The following is a 20,968-nucleotide window of genomic DNA, read 5'->3' as shown; positions in this document are numbered from 1 at the left end:
GTCTAAATACCAAACAGAAGACTTCGCACTAGAGCTGTCAAGCGATTAAAATATTTAATCGTGATTAATCGCATTAATGTCATAGTTAATTTACGATTAATCGCGATTAATCGCAAATTATTTTTCTATGCTAAATATCCCTTGATTTTTTTGTCCCATAATTCTTCTCATTTTAATTCTCTTATCAACATGGTGAAGTGCATCGGCTTGCCTTGTGCAAATGATTTTTTATTGATAACAACATTGGCATATACTGATCAAAACAGGACGATACAAAAAAAGAGCCTGTAGTGCAATTAAACGACTGCTTTGAACAAATGTAATTTGAACATAGCAGTCAGGCTACTGCTTCTTTGTTTTGAGCCAAAGAAAAAAAAAAAAAAACGTTGGTTTGCGTTAACGCCGTTAATAACGCGTTTAACTGACAGCTCTACTTCGCACACATGATGTAAATTATTTTATAATAAGCCCGAGAAGACCCTACCGCAAAGGATTGAATTATGCTGCTGGTTTTTCATCACACAGAACCACTGCAGACCGTTCAGAGGTGGATTCTTTTCACTTTCACAGATGTGTGACACAGGGCAGAGAAGTAAGCGTCACTTCTATGATATTATAATATGTCAATAGGTTTACGAAGGTTTACACTTCGTTGATTTGACAGAAGGGACAAAGTCCTTAGCCAAGGTGATGCATAGTGCAACGTCCTCTTGGAGAGCCCTTATTGACACCAGTAGTGTTGGTTATTCTGTTGATGAAGGCAATAAGGGGCTAGAAGTGAACTATATCAGAGTAATGCATATGATAGTTCAAGAATAAGGAGTTAATTTGATCCACTTAATTTCCATTATTTTCATCGTACTTTTTGGACATATTACTAATACATAATTCAGAATGGAGCACCTGGATCACTTTACTGGCTTTAGTCTACTTTACTGGTTAGTGTTGTTGAAACCTGACATATGAGAACTGTACCCTCCCTAAAGGCACTGGGTCCGTCTGGAGTCTAGAGAATAGCTCTAGATCAAATATGAGCGCTGAGAAGTGACATGAGAACGGATGACAATCAGGGTGAAAGATGAGGTAGCAACATAATGCAGACATCCCACAAAGGGTAATCCTATCAATATCACTGCATACCTCATGACATGAGTCTACTTTAACCTGTTAGACTCAGTGACATGAGTCTACTTTAACCTGTTACTCAGTGACATGAGTCTACTTAAACCTGTTAGACTCAGTGACAGTCTACTTAAACCTGTTAGACTCAGTGACAGTCTACTTAAACCTGTTAGACTCAGTGACAGTCTACTTAAACCTGTTAGACTCAGAGTGACAGTCTACTTAAACCTGTTAGACTCAGAGTGACAGTCTACTTAAACCTGTTAGACTCAGAGTGACAGTCTACTTAAACCTGTTAGACTCAGAGTGACAGTCTACTTAAACCTGTTAGACTCAAGAGTGACAGTCTACTTAAACATGTTAAGACTCAGAGTGACAGTCTACTTAAACCTGTTAGACTCAGAGTGACAGTCTACTTAAACCTGTTCGACTCAGAGTGACGGTCTACTTAAACCGGTTAGACTAAGAGTGACAGTCTACTTAAACCTGTTACTCAGAGTGACGGTCTACTTAAACCTGTTAGACTCTGTGGCTCCGAGCCCCCTGTGGTTGACAGCAACAGCTGAATTGAACCTGAGGTGACTTAAGGGGTTGCGGGTCTTGGTGGTTAAATCAAATAGCCATCTAATGCATCAATCAGACGTCTTTGTGTATCAATAGAGGATTATGGACCACGGTATTAAGACAAGACCAGCAAGGCCGCAATCTGTGATTTAAATTGTAAGATATTTTACAAACTGTTGATTACATTCATGGAGCTTTTGAACAAAGCATCTTCAGCGACAGTCAGGTTCATTTCAGCCTAAACGAATTCCAGGTGACTATAACCACAAATAAGGCAAATAACTTGTTATTTATTGTGTCCTTCACTTCAGCATTTAACAAAAAATATAAACAACGGAAAGTCTTGGATACAACCAAGAGGGAAATAAAAAAGGTGCACACAGGCAAAAGAGCAAATCCCTGTGAAACAACGCTCTTTGGTGAAAGGAAAAGTAATATTTTGCATAAGTTTAGTACAAGGATGATTCAGTATCCCACAGGATTTAAGGCATGGTCACTTGATTCACCAGATGCTTCACCTTATGTAGTTTAATTCATAACATGTGATTTAAATAGTATAATCAAAAGAATGTCGTTGATGCATCTTAAGGTGAGGTTAGGTGTTTAGACGGCCGAGCTACAGCCTACCATCACAGCTCCACTGACACGGCTTCTGGACCTCCAACCCCCACCTCAGTCAGCTGGATACCCCCCCTCTGACAGGTAACATCTGATACCCCCCCTCTGATACCCCCCCTCTGTCAGGTAACATCTGATACCCCCCCTCTGATACCCCCCCTCTGATACCCTCCCCTCTGATACCCCCCCTCTGACAGGTAACATCTGATACCCCCCCTCTGATACCCCCCCTCTGACAGGTAACATCTGATACCCCCCCTCTGATACCCCCCCTCTGACAGGTAACATCTGATACCCCCCCTCTGATACCCCCCCTCTGATACCCCCCCTCTGACAGGTAACATCTGATACCCCCCCTCTGATACCCTCCCCTCTGATACCCCCCCTCTGTCAGGTAACATCTGATACCCTCCCCTCTGATACCCCCCCTCTGACTCCTTACATCACATTAACAGAATCCGAGTGTCCTACGATGCAGCATTCCCACCCATTCCCATTCCCATTCCCACCCATTCCCATCCCTCCCACCCCTTCCAGACGGGAGCCCCTCTCGGTCTCCCTGCTGGCCCCCAGCAGGGGGCCCCTGGGGTCTGGTCCTCTTGGTTCTCTTCAGTGTTTATAATGTACAGGTTTGGTGTGTGGGGCCCTGGGGGGTCTAGCCCTGCTCCAGGCCGTCCCCCACCAGCACGGTGGCGTAGGCAGGGGCCGTGTTCTGACGGGAGAAGAAGGAGGCGGCGCGGCGCGGCTTCAGACGCTTGATCTCCTTACCTAAGAGGGGGGAGACGGGGGGGAGAGGGGGGAGACAGGGGGGAGAGGGGGGAGACAGGGGGGAGACGGGGGGAGAGGGGGGAGACAGGGGGGAGAGGGGGGAGACAGGGGGGGAGAGGGGGGAGACAGGGGGGAGAGGGGGGAGACAGGGAGGTTCTGGTTTGATTGCGGTCGGTCCAGTAGGCTGAGTGAGGGGGGGGGGGGGGGGGGGGGGGGGACAAACGTTGGGACTAAAAGAAGAACCAGAAATGAAGGAAAGACGGAAGGAGGAGAACAAAGGAAGATATCCCCCCCTACTGACCTGACCAGTGCCCCCCCCCCCTCCTGACCTGACCAGTGCCCCCCCCCTCCTGACCAGTGCCTGATGGTGCCCCCCCCTCTTACCGGTGTCCACGTAGCTGATGGTGCCCCCCCCTCTTACCGGTGTCCACGTAGCTGATGGTGCCCCCCCCCCCCCTCCTGACCAGTGCCTGATGGTGCCCCCCCCTCTTACCGGTGTCCACGTAGCTGGTGGTGCCCCCCCCTCTTACCGGTGTCCACGTAGCTGATGGTGCTGAGGTTCTGCACGCGGCTGCACACCACGCTGTCCTGCCTGCTCAGCCGGCCCCGCCTCCCGCCACGCCCCTTCCCCGGCTCCTCCTCCTCCGGCCGGGGGGCCGCCTCCTCGCCGCCCGCCCCGTCCTGCGGCGCCGCTGAGGCCACGCCCCCGGACGGCGAGCTCAGCTCCACACAGAACTCGATGAGGCCGCTCATCAGCTCGGCCTGGGGTCACCGGGGTCAGGGGTCAGAGGTCAGAAATGGCAGGTGTAGTTTTATGTAAAAACATTAAACTACAATTTAGTAAAGTATAGTTATCCTAATGCCAGCGGTCAGAACCACGCCCACCCAGCCAAACCACGCCCACCCGGCCAGAACCACGCCCACCCGGTCAGAACCACGCCCACCCAGCCAAACCACGCCCACCCAGCCAGAACCACGCCCACCCGGTCAGAACCACACCCAGCCGAACCACCCCACCCAGCCGAACCACGCCCACCCAGCCAAACCACGCCCACCCAGCCAAACCACGCCCACCCAGCCAAACCACGCCCACCCGGTCAGAACCACGCCCACCCGGTCAGAACCACGCCCACCCGGTCAGAACCACGCCCACCCAGCCAAACCACGCCCACCCAGCCAAACCATGCCCACCCGGTCAGAACCACGCCCACCCGGTCAGAACCACGCCCACCCAGCCAAACCACGCCCACCCAGCCGAACCGCTCTCAGCAGGACCGGAACACTACTGTAGCTGTACCTGTTTACAGTAGACTAACTCTACTTGGTTACAGTAGACTAACTCTACTTGGTTACAGTAGGGGTGTAACGGTACATGTATTTGTATTGAACCGTTTCGGTACGGGGTGCTCGGTTCGGTGCGGAGGCGTACCGAACGAGTTTCCATACGGACGTATTAAGTAGAGGACCGCATGTGTGGAACATGCTGCGGCCACACGTGCACAGTCGCGCACACCGTAGCTGTGTTCGAAACCGTTCCCTATTCACTCACTCACTATTCCCTTTATAGTGTTCATGATATAGTGCACTATTGAGGGAACGAACAAACGAGGATTCGGATACTACGCTGAACATTTCTAAACGTCATTTGCGTCAGTAAATGCGCCGGGTATTTGTCTGACGCAGACCGATGCGCCCACGTTATGTAAACAAACCGGGCACTCACGAGGAAAGCTGGAGGTTGTATTGATGTTGAATGTTATTCATGTTATTTAATCTGAGCAACAAATTGAAACTGTTTAGTGTTGCAATTGTTCATTGTTGCACATTAGATAATATATATTTTTTAAAAACAGTCTGAGCCAATGTTATTTATTTTTATTTCTACATTTCAGAATCTTTATATTTTTGAGCAGAATTCTATTTTTGTATTGTCTTATGTTCCTATTGTAAAAAGCACAAAAGTGTGTTATGAACAACTTGAAGCACATGTTATGAAGCACATTTATATTTAGCATTTTGATTTCTTACTGTACCGAAAATGAACCGAACCGTGACCTCAAAACCGAGGTACGTACCGAACCGAGATTTTTGTGTACCGTTACACCCCTAGTTTACAGTAGACTAACTACTTGTTTACAGTAGACTAACTCTACTTGTTTACAGTAGACTAACTACTTGTTTACAGTAGACTAACTACTTGTTTACAGTAGACTAACTACTTGTTTACAGGAGACTAACTCTACTTGTTTACAATAGACTAACTACTTGTTTACAGGAGATTAACTACTTGTTAAAGGTGCCATGACATACTATTTTATGTATTCTTTAATATAGGTATTAGTGGGCCACTAACACAGTATTCAAAGACCGTCCCGAAATTCAGCCGTGGTGCAGAGTTACAGCCACTCCGAGCCAGTCGCACATTGAGCTTCCCCCAAATGCGCTGTTTTGGTGTCTGTAGCTATAATGCAAATGAGGAGGAGCGAGGCGGGTCAAGGAGGAGGGTGGGGGTGTGGCCCTGAGCAGCTTGCAGCCACGGTACCATGCGCTCTGTTTACAGTGGATGTATCGCAATGGCGAGGCACACACAGCCTTTAGCCGTGTTCTGTAAATATTCTAGAACACACGGGAGTCCTGGAGCTCTATATCTAAATATTATCATATAGCCTACATAGATATCTATATCATATAATATATATTATCACGGCCAAAAGCTGTGTGAGCCGATATTATGAATCTGAAACGACCGCGTTGGGTTCTCTGACGTTTCTGGTTCTTCAACGTCCTCATCAATGTGAAGTAGACTCAACCGCGACAAGGAGGAGAAAGGGATCGTTGCCGGGCAGCGCTTAGGCACCTCTGCCTCCTGCAGCGCCGAGGCGGTGGTCCCTCAGCTGCGGGAAGCGGGGCTCAAGCGGGAGACATTCGCCGCCAACAATCCCTTTCTCCTCCATGTCGTGGTTCATGTTCTTGAGGGAGTCAAAGCCAAAGTTCCTTTGCCCCAATTCATTCTCAACCATGGCTGAGATAACCCCCACTACGAGTCTCGTTGTAGAAATACCAGAGACGAGAGTCCGACGTGTTATGCGCCATCACACCAACAGCAGAACGGTTATCCAACAAGGAAGTGTACAACACTTGTGTTACAGTCCTGGAGCTCTACATCTAAATAATATCATATAATACATAGATATTTATATCATATAATACATATTATCACGGCCAAAAGCTGTGTGTGCCTCAAGACGATATTATGAATCACAAACGACTGCGTTGGGTTCTGCGACGTCTCTGGTTCTTCCACTTTCACATCAATCTGAAGTAGACTGACCGCGCGGTGCCTGCTGCCGGCTGCCGGCAGCAGTTCATGTACTTCAGGGAGTCAAAGCCAAAGTTCCTTTCCCCCCAATTCCTTCTCAACCATGGCTGAGATAACGCCCACTACAGTCTCATTGTGGAAATACAAGAGATGTCAAAGAACCGACAAGAAACACTTGCGTTACTGTGTGTGTATTCACACACACACACACACACACACACACACACGTGGCGCTCGCACGGGCGTGTCTCATTGGCGGGCCAGACTCTGGGCGGGCCAGGCAGAGTAAGGGGAGGAGCTTACTGCAGTGTGACGACATAGTAAACCACATTCCAAATCAGCGCGCTCGAGCCTCCGTTTCTTTCGAAGGCGAGCAGAACAGCTAGTGCTCGTTTTACACCGAACGCAAGTTTTAGCCACTTGGGGACCATAGGCAGGCTAGGGGAACAGCTGATAAAGTGAGATGTTATGCCATGGCCCCGTTAACAGTCGACTAACGGTACCTGTTTGGAGTAGATCTTCAGCAGCTTGTTCACTGCGGTCCCGTCCTCCTCTCCGTCGAACTCCAGCCACAGGACGTGGGAGTCGCCCTCCTCATCGGGGTAGCTGTGGTCCCAGGACAGCTGGCAGAACAGCAGCCCCAGGAGAACGTGCTGCAGGGAGCGGGACACACAGACTCAGGGGGACAGAGGGACTCAGGGGGACAGAGGGACTCAGAGGGACACACGGACTCAGGGGGACACACGGACTCAGGGGGACACACGGACTCAGGGGGACACACGGACTCAGGGGGACAGAGGGACTCAGGGGGACAGAGGGACTCAGGGGGACAGAGGGACACACGGACTCAGGGGGACACACGGACTCAGGGGGACACACGGACTCAGGGGAACACACGGACTCAGGGGGACACACGGACTCAGGGGGACACACGGACTCAGGGGGACACACGGACTCAGAGGGACACACGGACTCAGAGGGACACACAGACTCAGAGGGACACACGGACTCAGAGGGACACACGGACTCAGAGGGACACACGGACTCAGAGGGACACACAGACTCAGGGGGACACACGGACTCAGGGGGACACACGGACTCAGAGGGCACGGACTCAGGGGGACACACAGACTCAGAGGGACACACGGACTCAGGGGGACACACAGACTCAGCGGAGGCTCCATCCCCCCCGGGTTAGCATCATGCTACTAGCCGGCGGCGGCGGCGGCTCACCTTCTCCTTGACGTCCATGACGTACACCCCGTCCAGGCTGATCCCCACGCTGACCACCTTCCGCCGGCCCCTCTGGAGCAGGCCCTGCGCCGGCCGGTCGATCTCCCCGGGGAAGAAGGCCGACCTGGGGCACAACACGCATGGTTACACTGGAGGTACTGACTAGTACTAACTAGCGGTCCTACTCGTAGTAGGGAAGGGTGTGGCAGGTGCCCAGGTACTAACTAGTGCTAACTAGCGGTCCTACCCGTAGTAGGGCAGGGCGTGGCAGGTGAGCAGGTACTAAATAGTACTAACTAGCGGTCCTACCCGTAGTAGGGCAGGGCGTGGCAGGTGCCCAGGTACTAGCTAGTACTAACTAGCGGTCCTACCCGTAGTAGGGCAGGTCGTGGCAGGTGAACAGGTACTAGCTAGTACTAACTAGCGGTCCTACCCGTAGTAGGGCAGGGCGCGGCAGGTGCCCAGGTACTAACTAGTACTAACTAGCGGTCCTACCCGTAGTAGGGCAGGGCGTGGCAGGTGAACAGGTACTAACTAGTACTAACTAGCGGTCCTACCCGTAGTAGGGCAGGGCGTGGCAGGTGCCCAGGTACTAACTAGTACTAACTAGCGGTCCTACCCGTAGTAGGGCAGGGCGTGGCAGGTGAACAGGTACTAACTAGCGGTCCTACCCGTAGTAGGGCAGGGCGTGGCAGGTGCCCAGGTACTAACTAGTACTAACTAGCGGTCCTACCCGTAGTAGGGCAGGGCGTGGCAGGTGCCCAGGTACTAACTAGTACTAACTAGCGGTCCTACCCGTAGTAGGGCAGGGCGCGGCAGGTGCCCAGGTACTAACTAGTACTAACTAGCGGCCCTACCCGTAGTAGGGCAGGGCGCGGCAGGTGCCCAGGTACTAACTAGTACTAACTAGCGGTCCTACCCGTAGTAGGGCAGGGCGTGGCAGGTGCCCAGGTACTAACTAGTACTAACTAGCGGTCCTACCCGTAGTAGGGCAGGGCGTGGCAGGTGCCCAGGTATTAACTAGTACTAACTAGCGGTCCTACCCGTAGTAGGGCAGGGCGTGGCAGGTGCCCAGGTACTAACTAGTACTAACTAGCGTTCCTACCCGTAGTAGGGCAGGGCGTGGCAGGTGCCCAGGTACTGGTGCAGGAGGCTGGGGCCGTCCGAGGCCCCGGAGCAGGTCTTGCGGTACTCGTCCAGCAGCTTGTGTTCCAGAGCGGCCTGCCGCCGGCCCCGCCCCCTCAGTGTGGACAGCAGGCCCCCGGCGCCGAACGCCACCGAGGCCGGCAGGAAGGAGACCAGCTTCTTCTCTCTGGGGGGAGACGCCGCGGTGGACATCAGGTCAGACCAAACAGACTGGATACAACGCAGGAGACTGCCCCAGGCAGGGGGGTAACAACACTACTGCCAGGGGGGGGTAACAACACTACTGCCAGGGGGGGGTAACAACACTACTGCCAGGGGGGGTAACAACACTACACTACTGCCAGGGGGGGTAACAACACTACACTACTGCCAGGGGGGGTAACAACACTACTGCCAGGGGGGGTAACAACACTACTGCCAGGGGGGGTAACAACACTACTGCCAGGGGGGGTAACAACACTACTGCCAGGGGGGGTAACAACACTACTGCCAGGGGGGGTAACAACACTACTGCTAGGGGGGGTAACAACACTACTGCCAGGGGGGGTAACAACACTACTGCCAGGGGGGGTAACAACACTACTGCCAGGGGGGGGTAACAACACTACTGCCAGGGGGGGGTAACAACACTACTGCCAGGGGGGGTAACAACACTACTGCCAGGGGGGGTAACAACACTACTGCCAGGGGGGGGTAACAACACTACTGCCAGGGGGGGTAACAACACTACTGCCAGGGGGGGTAACAACACTACTGCCAGGGGGGGTAACAACACTACTGCCAGGGGGGGTAACAACACTACTGCCAGGGGGGGTAACAACACTACTGCCAGGGGGGGTAACAACACTACTGCCAGGGGGGGTAACAACACTACTGCCAGGGGGGGTAACAACACTACTGCCAGGGGGGGTAACAACACTACTGCCAGGGGGGGGTAACAACACTACTGCCAGGGGGGGTAACAACACTTCTGCCAGCGGGGGGCAGACCGTGGGGCTGGCCAGCAGAACACAGGTCAGTCTCTCAGACAGGGTTACCTGGGTCAGGAATAGGTTGGAACCTTAGAGAACCAATGTGGTGAAGGACTTGGAAACACAGATAACCTTTGGTTACATGTCCCGCTCATTAACAGGACATTAACAGGACAGATGTTCCAGAGGATAATGAGTCCTGCTAACGACCAGGACAGATGTTCCAGAGGATAATGAGTCCTGCTAACGACCAGGACAGATGTTCCAGAGGATAATGAGTCCTGCTAACGACCAGGACAGATGTTCCAGAGGATAATGAGTCCTGCTAACGACCAGGACAGATGTTCCAGAGGATAATGAGTCCTGCTAACGACCAGGACAGATGTTCCAGAGGATAATGAGTCCTGCTAACGACCAGGACAGATGTTCCAGAGGATAATGAGTCCTGCTAACGACCAGGACAGATGTTCCAGAGGATAATGAGTCCTGCTAACGACCAGGACAGATGTTCCAGAGGATAATGAGTCCTGCTAACGACCAGGACAGATGTTCCAGAGGATAATGAGTCCTGCTAACGACCAGGACAGATGTTCCAGAGGATAATGAGTCCTGCTAACGACCAGGACAGATGTTCCAGAGGATAATGAGTCCTGCTAACGACCAGGACAGATGTTCCAGAGGATAATGAGTCCTGCTAACGACCAGGACAGATGTTCCAGAGGATAATGAGGTCCCCCTACTTGAGGACGGCGGCCAGCGTCTGGGTGCAGAGGTGGGGGCCCTCGTCCAGGGCCAGAGCCAGCGCCCCCAGCCCCGTCCAGTGGTCGGGGTCACAGGGGTAGCGGTCCGACAGGATGTTGCCCCGGGCCTCCTCGTACAGCAGCCTCAGCACCCCCTGGTCCTCCACCTGCCCCAGGAGGTCAAAGGTCAGGCCGGGAGCTGTGGAGCCTCGCACTACGTGGTTTAAGTTGTGGTGATGAGACTTCATGACACGAGGACTTCCTGATCAGAATCACACTGTACATATATTATATACATTATATACATTGTATATATTCACATCACGTACCAGGAGCTCTTTAGACTTTGGATAAAACACGTTCCGCCGATACTGCAGACAGGGCTCGTCTGGGACCGAGGGACGAGAGCGGATCAGTATCAGTCAGACAGAAGACCAGTAAAGACCCGCTCCTCAGGAATGAGAGAGCGGGTCAGTATCAGTCAGACAGAAGACCAGTAAAGACCCGCTCCTCAGGAATGAGAGAGCGGATCAGTATCAGTCAGACAGAAGACCAGTAAAGACCCGCTCCTCAGGAATGAGAGAGCGGATCAGTATCAGTCAGACAGAAGACCAGTAAAGACCCGCTCCTCAGGAATGAGAGAGCGGATCAGTATCAGTCAGACAGAAGACCAGTAAAGACCCGCTCCTCAGGAATGAGAGAGCGGATCAGTATCAGTCAGACAGAAGACCAGTAAAGACCCGCTCCTCAGGAATGAGAGAGCGGATCAGTATCAGTCAGACAGAAGACCAGTAAAGACCCGCTCCTCAGGAATGAGAGAGCGGATCAGTATCAGTCAGACAGAAGACCAGTAAAGACCCGCTCCTCAGGAATGAGAGAGCGGATCAGTATCAGTCAGACAGAAGACCAGTAAAGACCCGCTCCTCAGGAATGAGAGAGCGGATCAGTATCAGTCAGACAGAAGACCAGTAAAGACCCGCTCCTCAGGAATGAGAGAGCGGATCAGTATCAGTCAGACAGAAGACCAGTAAAGACCCGCTCCTCAGGAATGAGAGAGCGGATCAGTATCAGTCAGACAGAAGACCAGTAAAGACCCGCTCCTCAGGAATGAGAGAGCGGATCAGTATCAGTCAGACAGAAGACCAGTAAAGACCCGCTCCTCAGGAATGAGAGAGCGGATCAGTATCAGTCAGACAGAAGACCAGTAAAGACCCGCTCCTCAGGAATGAGAGAGCGGATCAGTATCAGTCAGACAGAAGACCAGTAAAGACCCGCTCCTCAGGATGGTAGGGGTCCCCTGCTCTGGGGGGGGGGGGGGGGGGGGTCGGGGTCCCCTGCTCTGGGGGGGGGTTAGGGTCCCCTGCTCTGGGGGGTCAGGGTCCTCTGCTCTGGGGGGGGGGGGGGGTTAGGGTCCTCTGCTCTGGGGGTGTTGGGGTCCCCTGGGGGCTGTGTTGGGGTCCCCTGGGGGCTGTGTGGGGGTCCCCTGGGGGCTGTGTCGGGGTCCCCTGGGGGCTGTGTGGGGGTCCCCTGGGGGCTGTGTCGGGGTCCCCTGGGGGCTGTGTGGGGGTCCCCTGGGGGCTGTGTGGGGGTCCCCTGGTGGTGTGTCGGGGTCCCCTGGGGTCTGTGTTGGGGTCCCCTGCTCTGGGGGTGTTGGGGTCCCCTGGGGGCTGTGTTGGGGTCCCCTGCTCTGGGGGCTGTGTCGGGGTCCCCTGGGGGCTGTGTGGGGGTCCCCTGGGGGCTGTGTGGTGGTCCCCTGCTCTGGGGGTGTTGGGGTCCCCTGGGGGCTGTGTTGGGGTCCCCTGGGGGCTGTGTTGGGGTCCCCTGCTCTGGGGGTGTTGGGGTCCCCTGGGGGCTGTGTTGGGGTCCCCTGGGGGCTGTGTGGGGGTCCCCTGGGGGCTGTGTTGGGGTCCCCTGGGGGCTGTGTTGGGGTCCCCTGGGGGCTGTGTGGGGGTCCCCTGGGGGCTGTGTTGGGGTCCCCTGGGGGCTGTGTTGGGGTCCCCTGCTCTGGGGGCTGTGTCGGGGTCCCCTGGGGGCTGTGTGGGGGTCCCCTGGGGGCTGTGTTGGGGTCCCCTGGGGGCTGTGTCGGGGTCCCCTCATGCTGACCTTGGGAGATGTCCTCAGCAGAAGCCTCGGTGAAGCGGTAGAGGAGGTCCTGCCACTGCCGGCACAGCTTGTAGGGCTGGTGGCGGGGCTTCAGCTGCAGCTCTGAGGGGGGGGGGGGAGGGGGAGGAGGAGGAGGAGGAGGAGGAGGAGGAGGAGGAGGGGGGAGGAGGAGAGGAGGAGGGAGGAGGAGGAGGAGAGGGGAGGAGGAGGAGGAGGAGGAGACTGTTTTAACTGAAGCAACAGTGATCTACCAACCAGTAGAGTATGGACCAGTGTGGTACGTTATAGTTAAGGTTAACCCTAGTTAAGGTTAACCCTACCCAGCGGTACGTTATAGTTAAGGTTAACCCTAGTTAAGGTTAACCCTACCCAGCGGTACGATATAGTTAAGGTTAACCCTAGTTAAGGTTAACCCTACCCAGCGGTACGTTATAGTTAAGGTTAACCCTAGTTAAGGTTAACCCTACCCAGCGGTACGATATAGTTAAGGTTAACCCTAGTTAAGGTTAACCCTACCCAGCGGTACGTTATAGTTAAGGTTAACCCTAGTTAAGGTTAACCCTACCCAGCGGTACGTTATAGTTAAGGTTAACCCTAGTTAAGGTTAACCCTACCCAGCGGTACGATATAGTTAAGGTTAACCCTACCCAGCGGTACGTTATAGTTAAGGTTAACCCTAGTTAAGGTTAACCCTACCCAGCGGTACGTTATAGTTAACCCTAGTTAAAGGGACACTGTGTAAAAATTACTCCCATCTAGTGGTACAATTGTATATTGCATTCAAACTAATAGTGCTCGCTTGTCCAAAAACTACGGTGGGCAGTATGTGCCAAGAAGCTGTGACATGACACCTACTAGGCTACCTCATCGAGTCATTCGAGTGATGATGAGGTTCGTGGACAACTGGACAAATTAGATGGACAAATCAGATCAGGTTTATTGACCAAGCATTCTTACAGACAACGAACTTGACTCCAGCAGTTGTGGACTTTCCAACATGACAAATAACTATACAGATGATAAATAACAGTAGGTCATTTAATGTCAGATTACATAAAATGTCATAACATAAAAGTTCACATAGCCTTTGGTAGTCTTGGAGTTACCGATAATCAAAACAATAATTCCCATAATGCGTGCGGCTGAGCACGCATCCTAATCAACGCATTGTAACCCGTTGATTTCAACAATGTAACAGTATTCTAAATACCAACAATTTACATTGTAACTAACGGAATCAAATCAAAATCAAATCAAATCAAATTTATTGTCATTTTGTTGATTGAACAACAAAACGAGAAGGCGTTTCTCACGGATCAAGATCAACATACATTTCAAACAAACAAACAAACAAACGTCCCAATGATGAATAAATAAATAAATAATAAATAAAGTCCAGTGAGAAGATCTGGGACGCTGGTGCATTGAGCATCCTGACAGCTTGAGGTAGGAAGCTGTTCCGCAGCCTGGTGGTGGAGCATCTTAAGCTGCGATAGCGTTTCTTGGAGGGTAGGAGCTGAAAGAAGCTGTTCAGTTTGTTTACGTCCACCCCGTCTCTGCTGCTTCCTCCTCCGGGCAGTTGCGGACACGGTGTCACAGTGTCCGTTAGTATCCTGTGTTTGCGTAGTATGTCCAGATGCCAGCGAATGCCAGTGATGTTACTCGCTCTCAATGTCCTAATGTTTAATATTGTTTCCCTGTCATAAACTACGTTCGTCGTGGGACGTCTCACACTCAAACATTCGATCTCAATCTCACAGATCTCAAGAGGGGCCGCTGCGACTGTGCGCGCCGCCAGTTAGTCGCCCGGCAACGAGTTTACTTCCTCGTCTCCTATCCTGTTCCTAATTCCTCCTCTCGATCTTCTTTTCCTCCGTATTGTCTTCTTTATCAGAGTTGTTGGTATGAAATCCAGTTGTTCGGGTGATAAATCAACTGTCTCGCAAGCGAGTTGAAGCTCCAGAAGGTCCGCTCTAGCCTATAAGTGCGTCTCGGTGGATTTGGATACGTGGTGACCACAGCAGAGAATAAACCTCCATAACTTGATGAAGAATGGCTTTTGAATTCCTCCAACGCATTTGACAGTATCCATAAGTCATAAGAATATTGTCACGATTTAAACTCGACAAAAATGTGAAAAAGTAAATTAAATATGTAATAAAGTAGCCTTTCAATGACGAGTCGCTCAAACATAGCGCCCCGCATCTCGTTGGCATGAAAAACCATGTTATACATGCTTTGCTTACACATCGTCGTTTTTTTGGCGACGATGATTCCTTCTCCTGTGGCGTGGCATAACTATGGTCTTTGAAAAAAATGCGGTGCATGTTCAAATTTGCCGGTAAAACTCGTCTCGCTAAACTAAGCTCTGTTCCACCGTCACGCTGGCTCAGAGTGAAAACGCGTTTGCAATTCCTGTACGACGTAGTGCTTTTTGACCCTCTCGGCAGCTCATAGACCGGAAGAAAATGGAAGCCTCCATGAAGCTTACCCGTCCTATGTAACCATATTGATATTAATATTAATTATTCTTCGCTCAGGAGGATAAGTGAGATTTTTGGCAGAGATAATTTTACACCAATGAGGACTTATTTATGAATGAATATGTTGATTTGAGGTAATAAATTACTCAAAATATTACATAGTGTCCCTTTAAGGTTAACCCTACCCAGCGGTAAGTTATAGTTAACCCTAGTTAAGGTTAACCCTACCCAGCGGTACGTTATAGTTAACCCTAGTTAAGGTTAGCCCTACCGAGCAGGGGGGAGCAGAGCCAGAGGGCGAAGGCGTCCTGGTTGGCCTCGGGGATTCGGAGCGCCTGCCGCACGTCGCGGGCGAGCTCCTGGACGCTGACCACGCCCAGCCCCTCCACCGTCAGCGGGACGGGGGCCAAGTCCCTCACCAGGTAGATCACCACATCCTGAGCTGGGAGGACAACACGGGGACACCATCATCACCATGACAACCAGGCTGTCCCCATGACGACATCGGAACAAAGACAGCTAATGATTGTTTGGCATAAAGGTGCTTATGTGATACTCTGTAGCGAACGAACAAACCAAGCTATGTGTAACATAGCGATGCTAATGTGTAGCAAACAAACCAATATCAAATCAATGTGCAACATAGCGATGCTAATATGTAGCAAACAAACCAATATCAAATCAATGTGTAACATAGCGATGCTAATATGCTAATATGTATCCATGCTGGGGAATAAGAGGCCATTTCATTTCCCACCTCGTGATTCAGTGACTGCAGTGATGCATTATGCACATTGTGATTGTAGGCCATTTGCTTTATTACATTTAATGTAATACATAAGCAGTTCAAATGGATGGATGTGATTCATATTTAATGATCACAATCACGTAGCAGATGAAGGGGCTTTTATTTTGAAGGAATGATGATGGGTGTGTTTGCAGCAGCCTACCACGGGTCAGCGCTGCAGACGAAGCGATGCTTCCTCGCTGGGAGCGGTCGTCAGGCGCTTCTGAAGAGGGAGGCCCACCGTCTGCCTCCATCCTGAGACCGAGACGACAAGACCTCAGTGTACACACCAAGACCTCGGTGTACACACCAAGACACCAAGACCTCAGTGTACACACCAAGACCTCGGTGTACACACCAAGACCTCAGTGTACACACCAAGACCTCGGTGTACACACCAAGACACCAAGACCTCAGTGTACACACCAAGACCTCAGTGTACACACCAAGACCTCGGTGTACACACCAAGACACCAAGACCTCGGTGTACACACCAAGACCTCGGTGTACACACCAAGACCTCGGTGTACACACCAAGACACCAAGACCTCAGTGTACACACCAAGACCTCGGTGTACACACCAAGACACCAAGACCTCAGTGTACACACCAAGACCTCAGTGTACACACCAAGACCTCGGTGTACACACCAAGACACCAAGACCTCAGTGTACACACCAAGACCTCGGTGTACACACCAAGACACCAAGACCTCAGTGTACACACCAAGACCTCAGTGTACACACCAAGACCTCGGTGTACACACCAAGACACCAAGACCTCAGTGTACACACCAAGACCTCGGTGTACACACCAAGACCTCGGTGTACACACCAAGACCTCGGTGTACACACCAAGACCTCGGTGTACACACCAAGACCTCGGTGTACACACCAAGACCTCAGTGTACACACCAAGACCTCGGTGTACACACCAAGACACCAAGACCTCAGTGTACACACCAAGACCTCGGTGTACACACCAAGACCTCGGTGTACACACCAAGACCTCGGTGTACACACCAAGACACCAAGACCTCAGTGTACACACCAAGACCTCAGTGTACACACCAAGACAACAAAACCTTACTGCAAACACCAAGATAACAAGTACTTGACAGGTACAGTGACAGTATTCATAGGCCAGTGACGGTGTTCATAGCCCAGTGACGGTGTTCATAGGCCAGTGACGGTGTTCATAGGCCAGTGACGGTGTAGATAGGCCAGTGACGGTGTTCATAGGCCAGTGACGGTGTTCATAGGCCAGTGACGGTGTTCATAGGCCAGTGACGGTGTTCATAGGCCTGTGACGGTGTTCATAGGCCTGTGACGGTGTTCATAGGCCTGTGACGGTGTTCATAGGCCAGTGACGGTGTTCATAGGCCTGTGACGGTGTTCATAGGCCAGTGACGGTGTTCATAGGCCAGTGACGGTGTTCATAGGCCAGTGACGGTGTTCATAGGCCAGTGACGGTGTTCATAGGCCAGTGACGGTGTTCATAGGCCAGTGACGGTGTTCATAGGCCAGTGACGGTGTTCATAGGCCAGTGACGGTGTTCATAGGCCAGTGACGGTGTAGATAGGCCAGTGACGGTGTTCATAGGCCAGTGACGGTGTTCATAGGCCAGTGACGGTGTTCATAGGCCAGTGACGGTGTTCATAGGCCAGTGACGGTGTTCATAGGCCAGTGACGGTGTTCATAGGCCAGTGACGGTGTAGATAGGCCAGTGACGGTGTTCATAGGCCAGTGACGGTGTTCATAGGCCAGTGACGGTGTTCATAGGCCAGTGACGGTGTTCATAGGCCAGTGACGGTGTAGATAGGCCAGTGACGGTGTAGATAGGCCAGTGACGGTGTTCATAGGCCAGTGACGGTGTTCATAGGCCAGTGACGGTGTTCATAGGCCAGTGACGGTGTTCATAGGCCAGTGACGGTGTTCATAGGCCAGTGACGGTGTTCATAGGCCAGTGACGGTGTAGATAGGCCAGTGACGGTGTTCATAGGCCAGTGACGGTGTTCATAGGCCAGTGACGGTGTTCATAGGCCAGTGACGGTGTAGATAGGCCAGTGACGGTGTTCATAGGCCAGTGACGGTGTTCATAGGCCAGTGACGGTGTAGATAGGCCAGTGACGGTGTTCATAGGCCAGTGACGGTGTTCATAGGCCAGTGACGGTGTTCATAGGCCAGTGACGGTGTTCATAGGCCAGTGACGGTGTTCATAGGCCAGTGACGGTGTAGATAGGCCAGTGACGGTGTACATAGGCCAGTGACGGTGTTCATAGGCCAGTGACGGTGTAGATAGGCCAGTGACGGTGTTCATAGGCCAGTGACGGTGTTCATAGGCCAGTGACGGTGTTCATAGGCCAGTGACGGTGTAGATAGGCCAGTGACGGTGTTCATAGGCCAGTGACGGTGTTCATAGGCCAGTGACGGTGTTCATAGGCCAGTGACGGTGTTCATAGGCCAGTGACGGTGTTCATAGGCCAGTGACGGTGTTCATAGGCCAGTGACGGTGTTCATAGGCCAGTGACGGTGTAGAAGGGCCAGTGACGGTGTAGAAGGGCCAGTGACGGTGTAGAAGGGCCAGTGACGGTGTAGAAGGGCCAGTGACGGTGTAGAAGGGCCAGTGACGGTGTAGAAGGGCCAGTGACGGTGTAGAGGGGCCAGTGACGGTGTAGAAGGGCCAGTGACGGTGTAGAAGGGCCAGTGACGGTGTAGATCACATCCTGTAGATCACATCCGGCTCCTTCTAAAGACCGTTCACCGTTGTACATACTAGTCTAGGTAGTATAATGCCGCTTTTCCACTGCATGGTACCAGCTCGACACGACTCGACACGACTCGACTCAGCTCGCATTTTTTGCGTTTCCACCGCGAAAACATGGTATCTGGTACCTGAAGTGGCTGCTTTTTCTAGTACCGCCTCGCTCTAGGTTCCAAGCGGCTGAGCCGATGCTAAAAGGTGACGTCGGCAGACGGCCGGCCACTGATTGGCCAGAGAGTGTGACGAAGTCACGAGAGCGACATGGCAACCATGCTGGTAACATCCATAGCAGCGCCGCAGCCAACATATTCCACTTCTTCAACATGCCAGCTAATAATACGAACACGAATACCATCGCATCGATGTCCTCCATTGTTGTTATGTGGGTTCTGTCCATGTGTGGGTTGCGTAGGTGTTGTTTGCGTCGCGTACACAAATACGTCACGGCCCTTTCGCGCAGCCGACCCCGCCCACGTCCAGGAGGTACTATTTGCGGTGGAAAAGGACCAGTGCTGCTACCGTGTCGAGTCGTGTCGTGTCGAGTCGAGCTACATGTGCGGTGGAAAAGCGGCATAACACTACAGCCAGGGATAGAACACTAATACCACCTTCAGCGAGACTCAACTCGAAGAACACTTTTTTTTATCACAAATCAGATCAGCTCTTTGTGACATTAGATGAAAGTCAGGTTTCTCTCTGCGAAGTATGACATTACGAAAATGGATGTTGTTTCAACATGACAACGTTAAGGGTTAGATTAATGATTGTTATTATCGCTACTGTAGTGCAGGTTTCTGCAGGTTGTTCTGTCACAGAACCAACTTAACATGACAGTTTCCCATGATAGGCTCTAGCGCTTCAGGGAAGAACAGAAACACTGGGTTCTTCCCACACTGCTGCCTCCCACACACTGGGACACCACAACACTCTGGGAGCGCTGAGGGGGTGGACTTCAACACGCTGGGTTGGAGGACAAACCAGTGGTTCCCTCCCTCTTCTGGCCTGTTTATATCAAATTGATCATTGGATATAAACGTCACAGTGTAGGTGAGGTATGGCTCCGGGCTATGAACCATAAGGCCACATGATTGAACCTTACAACATGGAGTCAATGTATGGAGCTTGTATCGCCTGTCACTCCATCTGCATCCAAACTAGAGAGGTCATGACCCCCAGGTTGGGAAACACTGGGCTCAGCGGAAAATGCATATGATCAGAATAAGTTCAACACATAGGGCACATAGGCTAGCTTGTGTATACTCTGTCTTCTGCAAGTATTAACAGGATCATAATGAGGCTTGTTCCATCGGGGGATTGGGAAAAACGGAAACAACAGTTGAGGCGGAACCAAACTGCTGTAGCGACAGAATGCCCAGGGAAACCGTCTAAAAATATACCTTAATGTCAGCACAATGTACCAGCAAAATACTTGTTCACAGACAGAAGCAGTGGAGTGCATTCTGGGAGGAGTGCAGACGTAAACATGTTGATGTTTGTCTTGGTCATGACTGGATGACTAAGACATCAGACCAGAACAAGAGGTCTACATTTAGCCCACAGTGACCGAAGACAGCCATCACATCTGAATTATGATCCTGATCTAATCCATGTATACAGAAATATAAACTACTTTTGGTTAGTTTATCAACTAAATAATTAGACTTACTAAGGAGGAATCCATAATACCCGTTTAACACTTGAACTCGGACTCCCTATAGCCACAGGTCACATACAAGCTGACTGTTATTAAACGTTACTATTTCAACAATTATTGTTATAACATAAAAAACACAATAACGTGATTGATTGTAATTTAAACATTGATATATTAAACTGCTCTTTTGCTATAACTTGATGGGAGTTTCAATTCAACTGAGATTAAGATGTTTAAATTCAGTTTCCTTAAACATGTAACCAGAGGTTCACCTCCGATTAAGATAAGGGTCCTGAAGCATGTCATCCCAGATGTTCACCTCAAGATTGAGATGTTCTAGTTAAGTGTCCTGAAGCACGTTACCCCAGAGGTTCACCTCAGATTAAGATAAGGGTCCTGAAGCATCTATGCTTCGCCCTTTTTCAAGTGTCAGAAACCCAAATGAAGCTAGCTGCTGCTAACTGATGTGAAGCCTCATCGGTTAATGCATAACTCAACAACAAAGAGCTGTTGTCAGGGGACCACCTTACCTCTTAATAGTACAGAAGTTCCCTCAGTAGCCCTTCGTCCAGGCGGCGTGTGGTTTTATAAATACTGTCAGCTAGCGCTGAAGCTTCCCCAGCTAGCTCCGCAAGCAAACCGAACAGTTAGCGCGTCTGGTGAGAAGCTCGGCACTCAGGCACGAGCCCGTCGTTTG

The 20,968-nt window shown here is 51.4% G+C and overlaps 2 protein-coding genes across 3 annotated transcripts in view; one reads left to right on the top strand and one right to left on the bottom strand.

Moving 5' to 3' along the window:
• Positions 1–20,968, top strand: part of LOC132462155 (uncharacterized) — a 306,161-nt gene that overhangs the window by 94,354 nt on the left and 190,839 nt on the right. The window lies entirely within an intron of this gene.
• frmd8 (FERM domain containing 8) lies at positions 2,872–20,958 on the bottom strand. The gene is made up of 11 exons (XM_060057758.1): positions 20,802–20,958; positions 16,018–16,109; positions 15,339–15,509; positions 12,585–12,686; positions 10,811–10,869; positions 10,482–10,648; positions 8,730–8,936; positions 7,625–7,748; positions 6,895–7,044; positions 3,603–3,834; positions 2,872–3,072 (listed from the first exon to the last, which is right to left on the bottom strand). The coding sequence occupies exons 2-11, from the start codon at positions 16,106–16,108 to the stop codon at positions 2,960–2,962; spliced, it is 1,416 nt and encodes a 471-aa protein (XP_059913741.1). The 5' UTR covers position 16,109; positions 20,802–20,958; the 3' UTR covers positions 2,872–2,959.

The sequence above is a fragment of the Gadus macrocephalus genome, chromosome 7 (assembly GCF_031168955.1).
Source record: "Gadus macrocephalus chromosome 7, ASM3116895v1".
In the NCBI taxonomy this organism is placed as follows: Eukaryota; Metazoa; Chordata; class Actinopteri; order Gadiformes; family Gadidae; genus Gadus; species Gadus macrocephalus.
This window is presented reverse-complemented; position numbering and strand designations above follow the sequence as displayed.

Excerpts from the sequence above, each read along its gene's own strand:
- frmd8 (XM_060057758.1), bottom strand. The coding sequence starts at position 16,108 with ATGGAGGCAGACGGTGGGCCTCCCTCTTCAGAAGCGCCTGACGACCGC. Across the intron at positions 10,649-10,810 it reads CAAAGTCTAAAGAGCTCCTG|GTGGAGGACCAGGGGGTGCT; the intron begins GTACGTGATGTG and ends CTCCTGGGGCAG. Across the intron at positions 7,749-8,729 it reads CACGCCCTGCCCTACTACGG|GTCGGCCTTCTTCCCCGGGG; the intron begins GTAGGAACGCTA and ends GTTGTGCCCCAG.